The sequence below is a fragment of the Phaseolus vulgaris genome, chromosome 1, assembly GCF_000499845.2.
Source record: "Phaseolus vulgaris cultivar G19833 chromosome 1, P. vulgaris v2.0, whole genome shotgun sequence".
NCBI classification, from domain to species: domain Eukaryota; kingdom Viridiplantae; phylum Streptophyta; class Magnoliopsida; order Fabales; family Fabaceae; genus Phaseolus; species Phaseolus vulgaris.
In genome coordinates this window covers 11,520,908-11,528,412 of record NC_023759.2, presented here as the reverse complement: position 1 = coordinate 11,528,412, position 7,505 = coordinate 11,520,908, and the positions used below count along the sequence as shown (strand labels likewise).

Genomic DNA, 7,505 nt, shown 5'->3' with positions numbered 1-7,505 from the left:
TTGTTAAATATAATTAACGTTTGTTTGATTAAGTTCAACTATGTGAGAAAATTAAAGAATAATAATCTTAAGAAAACCAATGAAGAATTCATTATTGAATGAACTTAGAGTCAACCTGCCTCTTTTACTATTTTTCAATTGTCTACTTTATTTTTATGAACAACAATCAGACGCAATATAGGTTAAAAAGCCATTAACAAGTTGTTTGCCATACAAAACTATCTTGAGTAAACATCATCAAACAATATTTATGAAAAGTTATAAAAAGTTATTAAAACACAATTCGACCTCCCATTCTTGTGTTTTTCTTGTTTTCTACACCTTCAAGGACATTATCCTCAAATGCCATAAGTACACTTCTTCCAAGAGAATCATAATACTAAGATCAAAGACCACCATTTTATTAACTTTCATTTCCAAAACTAGAATCCCTACAAACATTATTGATTGATACCAAATATTGTGTTGTTGAAACATCTCATGAAAAAATATTCCTCCCATTATTCAATGGACAAAACAATAATATTTGCACGATCATAAAAAAATCCTTATTATTATGTTTTTCCCTTCCTTTTTGTTGACCACTTCTTTTTTGTTTTTTCTCTTTTTCTCTTTTCTTCTATACCTTTTTTTTCTTGAATTTCCTTTTTCCTTAACTTCTTCTGTTTTACTTTTCCTTCTCTTAACTCCTTATCTTTTATTTCCTTTTCTCTCAACTCCTTTTTCTATTTTATTTTTTCTCCATCTCTCTCATCACAATTACAACATGTCTTTTCCAATACTTATAAAATATTCTCTCTTTATCTCCATACATTTTCTCTTTATTTTCTTTCCTTCTTATCTCCTTTGAATTCACCTTCAATTTTCGTTCTATTTGTGAAACAGAGTCATCAATAAAAAATTTGTGATATTCATTAAGTTGAGGAGTAACTTTAGCACTAATACTTGCCACAATTCCCTAAAAAATTGGAGGTTAAAAAAATCTCATTGAATGTCAAGAGTCAAAGCTCGGATACCAACTAATGAGAATATAGAAGAGGACAATTCTTATATATAGTTTGGGAAAGGATATTGATGTCACATTAAAGAAATATGAGAATATGAGCGATAAGTCACAGGGTTGATCACCACAGGTACCTTGAGATCAAATTTGAGATTTTATAACTCAGAACTCCATAAAGTTCTCACAAAGAGAAACTCATTTTTCTTCCAGAATTTATATGTTTTCCTGATTACATTTCAAGTACATCCTTTTATAGGCCACATTATGTAGGGTCCTCTAAATTCCAAATTAATATTCACTAGTAACATTTAATGTCCACTAGTAACTAACTCCCATTAGTGTTGTTTCTAATTCCCACTATATGCATCATTATTTCTCACCATGAGAACATGAATGATTCACCTTCTTGTGGTTTTTTTATCTTCCCATGTGGCTATTCTGTTAGAAATGATGGCTTAAACTAGAGGGGGGGGGGTGAATTGTTTCATGAAAGGTTTTCACAAATGATAACTAAGAATGAACTTCTTTGATCAATTATAGAAAGAAGAATCAGAGAGGCCAAAAGAAATAAGTTAATAAAACTGTTATTAGGAAAACAATTGATTAAAACTTCGATATAACCGATTGTTTATATTATAGAGACAAAAGCAAGTATAAGCAGTTTGTAAAGCAGAAATATCAATCGGTTGAAATATGAAATAACCGGTTGATTATGACAACAAAACAAATATCAAACAGATTATAATAGAGAGAGATAGAGAGATTCACACAATCAGATTATACTGGTTCACTCAATCACTAAGCTACATCCAGTCCTCAGTCAAACCACTGAGTATTCCACTATGTAACCAATCACAGATTACAAAAACCTCACCATAAAGAGGTGACTTTGAATCCCACAAAGCCTACTCACCCTCTTTGCACCAGCACACACCTCAAGCCAGAATCACACTAACTTTACAGGATTTTACATACACTTTTACAATATTAGAATTCAATTACAAGAAACTAAGTAAGGGTATAAAACACCTGGATTACAAAAACCTAGAAGCCTTATGACTAGTTCTTGAACCACAACAAAACTTAAAAGCAATCTTGTTAAACTTGGAAAACTTCTTTCACAAACAGTTTGTAATCTCTTTTTTTTTTTTTTTTTTTTTTTTATCTCAAATTAGAGTGTAAAAACTTGTGTCTCAAACATTTGAAAGAAGGCTATATTTATAGCATTTGAAATCTAGCCATTTAAGGCAACATAACAGAGTCAAATCAGTTTTGATCTCATTTTAAACAGTTGAAACAGGTTTTCAAAAAACTGTTAGCACAACACTCATTTAACCGGTTGAAACCATGATTTAACCGGTTGAATGAGTCAAGTAGTTATAAAATCAATTCAGAAACTAGTTTCAAAACCTCATTGTCAGCTAAGTGACAAACAACCGATTGTTTTCCCTTTGCATGGAAAAACACTTTGTTTCTTTTAAAACTGATTGATCAAGCTTTGTATAGGAATTATAACTGATCTTAACACAGATTCTAAACAACCTAATCTAAACCCAAACCCAGGAAGCAGCACAACTTCAGGCTTCATGTGGATTTGATACATCAAAGCTCCCATCTTCAACATATTCAACTACTTAATTAAAAATAGTAAAAATTACAAAAAGAACCCAAAATTATTTTGACCCCCTGAAGATCATATCATGTAGCTTCTGTCAGATGGAGCACATGCATCTGACAATTATTTGGAAAACTTAAGTCTTACATATAAAGCATATTCATAATTATATTTTGTTGTTAAACAACACTTAATCAAAAGTATCAATGGTATGTTGGACTTTAACCTTTTTTTTTTTTGATCAGCATGTTGGACTTTAACCTAACAAGTGTTCATAGTTTATATCCTTTTTTTCAAATAATTTACCAAGTATCATTTAAACAACTATTTTTGTGATAAGCGCAAACTTGAAGTATAGAGTATTTGGGAAAGTAAGAAAATGCTTAACGTTAAAAAAATAGGCGGCTTCCTACAGGTCAACATATTCAGCATAAAGGCTTGCATACATGTTCTATGTGTACGCTTTGTGAAAAACACAAAAAATCTATTCAACATTTATATTTTGAATGTTCAAATGCTTTGCATATTTGGAGTTGAGTTCGACAAATTTTTCTTACTTTTCATTTCTCTAATAAGGATGATCTTTTTTATTTTATTAAGAGTGATGATAGTCCTTTGGTTAAGTTGATTAAGCTTGTCGTGATAACTTTTTCTATTTTGGATGATATAGCGTATGAGGAATTATGCTAGATTTCAAGATAAGATTGATGTTTCTAGGGTTATTTTGGTAATTAAAGATTTAACTTGTCTAGTGAGAAATTCGTCTAAAGCTTCAATGAATAATGATATGTTGGATTTCAACATGATCAAGGTTTTTGGTATTAATACTCGTATTGGTAAAATTCTTCGTCCTTTTCCTATTAGATGGGAGTTCCCTTCACTAGGCTAGGTTAAAATTAACATTGATGAGACTACTAAGGGATATCCTGGTCTTGCTACTTGTGGAGGTATTTTCCGTGGGAGTATGGGAGAGTTTATTGGTGGTTCCTCTGTGTTTCTTGACATTCAGACTACTATGGTTGTTGAGTTTTATGGAGTTATACATACTACTAGGACTAATGTTCCGTGGATGCTTCGTAATCGATGGAATAATTGTCTTAATTATTGTGGAAAAATCAGGTTTAGGGTTACTCATATTTTCCATGAAGGGAATGTGTGTGCTGATAAGTTGGATAATTTAGGATTTATTCATAGAGAATCATTTCATTGGTTAATAGGCTTCCATCTAGTCTGTTCTTAGAATTCTGTATGAATAGGTATAATCTACTTGTATATCGTTTTTGTTAACATATGAGTTTTGGTCTAGTTCCCTCATATTTTTGTGTGTGTATTTTCTTTTTTTATTGTTTTTCTTTTAATAATACTTTTTTTTCGTGTGATGACAGATGATTGTTGTTACTTGAGGTGTCAGCCTAGTTGAGATGTCAAGTTGCATAGTGATGCCTAACATGAAGACTTTTATATATAAAAAAATACTTGTTCCTTATCTCAAAGGAGAGATAAAAGGGATAATTAAGAGTTTTTTTATGTGCTTGGTTTAAGTCAAAAGTGACAAAAATAATATTTGTAATCATATTTTGATTAGTGAAATATTTTACACATTATAAAGAAGAACTTGTTGCAACCTAGTATTAAGGTGTGAATGTGAAAATCTTTTCAAAATACTTTCTTTTTAATGGTAACATTGTTAGATCCTAATTAATTAATCTTATCTAAGTTCCTTAAGAGTTATTTAAGTTTTGGTGATGATAATTATATATGTAAATAAATAATAAAACAAAAATGGCCTTCAAAGCACAACAAATCTAACCATGTCATGTAATAAATCTAAATGGTGCATAAAAGGTTATGTTTACATTTACATATTAACATCAAAAGTTCTCTCTCAAGAAATAAAGATTGTCACATGATAAATCTAGGATCAAGAATTTCATATATAACATGTAATAAACTTAAATATTTGATATAAAAGAGTTGTTTATTGCTATATTGTTGAAGTCAATTAGTGTACCAACCAACAAAGTCATAATTTCATGAAAAAATGCTTAATGAAAATTTGAAAATGCCTTTGATGAAGAAAAGAAAATGACATGAATCAGGAAGCAAACAAGATACAAAACGTCAAACATCCGATTTGATATAAAACATATTGATTAAAGCAAATTTTCTTATTTTCAATAAACAAAGTGTCTATCACAACTATTATAATTTCCAATTTATTATATGAAGCATTTTAAAGAAGAACAAAAACATTCAAGTGAAACGAAAATCTCCTCTGCATCATCAATTATCTGTCTTGTACATCTAATAGTTTGAGCGAAAGTGTCTAACTTGAGATTTTTTTTTCTTAACAAATTTATCAAGTTTTCTTCTTAAAAGCTACTTGTTTATTGAATGAAAATAATATAGTATTAAAAGATACTTGAGTTTTTAATTTCGGGTTGAGATTATGAATTCTAAAAAATCACAGTTTAAATGAATATTTTATAAACTTATAACTTTTAGAAAAGAATTTTAAAATTTATTTTAATTTTCTTTTTATCAGCAATAAGGATTGAATAACAGGAACCACTTAAGGGTGATTCAACCCTTATACATACCTATTATTTAAATTTTTATATCTATACTAAAACGATTGATTATATGTTTTATTCATTTGATATATCATTAAGTATAAATAAAGGAAACAAAGATATAAAAAATAACAAAAATTAAAATAAATCTTTTAATAAAAATAAAAACTGAAGTATTTTTGTTTTGTGAACAAATTTAGTATTATATATATATATATATATATATATATATATCATCGGTATACCAATAGTTGAGTATCTACAGGTGACATGATCAAATATTTTTCCAATTATAAGATTAGATATCTCACTGATAGGTAATTATCCTCATCAAAGGTATACAATTTTATTTTAATAACAATCAATATTAACTTTGTGACCTGTCCTAATATAAATCCAGAATCGAAAGCCTTTTAGCCCTATAAATATGCAATACACCCAAATCCTATATTATTTTTATCTATCTTATACTAAATTTTAATAAATATCAGAGTGATTTTGTTGGTATCCGTTCTAAGCATTCAAGACCAAATCCAATTAAAAAAAAAAGGAAGAAACCTTTTCACCTATACAATAACAATATATATAATAATGTAGTTTTATTTTTTTACGCGTGTGTGAAGTATTTTTCCTTATTTTCAATCCAATTTTTTAGGTGATATACAGTAAAATTGGCTCTCTTTAACTCATCTTAACATGGAAAACTTCTTTTGATTTTGTTGATTTTGTTATGCATGTTAGACAAAATTGAAGTAGCCCCATTATTATATTCTATATGTACAAATGAAAAGAAAGAAAACTTCTCATCATTGGGAAACGAGAATTAATTTCCATGCTCTCAAGCTCTATAAATAGGACGCATGCCGCTCCAATATAGCCAAACCAAGTAAACCAGCAAAGAGCCCGAAAATACGATACCACAGAAGAGAAAAAAAAAGTCACCATGTCTGTGGATCTAAAGAAATCTAACAAGATCAGAGAAATTGTTAGACTTCAACAGATCCTCAAGAAATGGAGAAGGCTAGCTAATTCTTCAAAAACCACTGGTACCACCAATGTGGGCACTTCCACAACCACCAGCAAGAGTATAAAGTTTCTGAAGAGAACCCTTTCCCTATCAGAACGTGAGGGAGGTTCAAGCAATGTTGTTCCAAAAGGGTACCTAGCTGTTTGTGTTGGTGAAGAGCTTAAGAGGTTCACTATACCAACTGAGTACTTGGGTCACCAAGCCTTTCAGATTCTTCTGAGAGAAGCAGAAGAAGAATTTGGATTTCAACAAACAGGTGTTCTCAGGATTCCTTGTGAAGTGGCTGTTTTTCAGAGTATCTTGAAGATGGTGGAAAGGAAAGGGGACATGTCTCCCTCCCAAGATTGTAGACTCAGCATTGAAGAGATGTTGATGGGGTACTGCTCAGAAAACCAGCTTGCATATTCTCACCATCCTCAAAGTCCATTGTGCAGATAATACTGCGCAGTTTTTATCCTTTTTTTTTCTCCTTTTGTTTCTTTGTACCTTACAAAACCAATTCAATGTATGAGAGAAAGAGTGTGAGGATTGATATTACTGGGTCAAGGTTGTGTGATTCATGTAATCTAACTTTATTCTTTGGCACTATTTTTATGTCAGAAAGTTTTTGCTCATTGCAGTTTATTCCAATTAACAAGAACACAATCAAACCATAGGACCAAACAAATCCTCATGCACGTTTTCATCCATGTAGCAAACAAGTGATGATTCAGTTATCTTCAAAATGACTTCATATATAAAAGTTTTGAATCAGGAAAAAGCATTCCCAATTGGAACCTGTAATAGTAGACATGGGTCAAACACTATGAACAGGTGCTGTTTCAATTTCCTAAGTAGAAAGGATTCAAAATACTAGTTTTCCTTGAAGATATAACATTTTGTGTGGTAAATAGTTACTTACTTTTCAATACCTATATGGAGAGTACTATGGTCATTGACTATAGCTGTTTAAAAACATCATACACCAACAACCTTGCCATAAATATATTAATTATTATATAAAAATATAATTCCAAAAGGCTATTGAAAAATTTCTAGAGGATATATTTCATGTCCTTTGATTAATTACTTACCTTTTAAAGAAAACATGACAAGAATTTAAGGCAAAAGATTGATAATGGAAATATATCTTCAAGGTTTTTATAATAATTTTTTTAATTACACTTGAATATTTTTTATTAATTGATACTGGGAAAAACACTAATCATTTGGCAAAATTAAATTCGTGTGTCAGGCAAGTTGTGATAAAAACCACCTTCAAATTGGTATACTTAAGAAGGTAATTCA

General features: G+C 30.0%; 1 protein-coding gene across 1 annotated transcript; it reads left to right on the top strand.

The window, feature by feature from the left end:
• The first annotated feature begins 6,076 nt into the window (after positions 1–6,076).
• On the top strand, positions 6,077–6,832 carry LOC137815447 (protein SMALL AUXIN UP-REGULATED RNA 51-like). Its single transcript, XM_068618575.1, has one exon. It carries the CDS (start codon positions 6,135–6,137, stop codon positions 6,654–6,656), a length of 522 nt encoding a protein of 173 aa, XP_068474676.1. The 5' UTR covers positions 6,077–6,134; the 3' UTR covers positions 6,657–6,832.
• Positions 6,833–7,505: the final 673 nt, after the last annotated feature.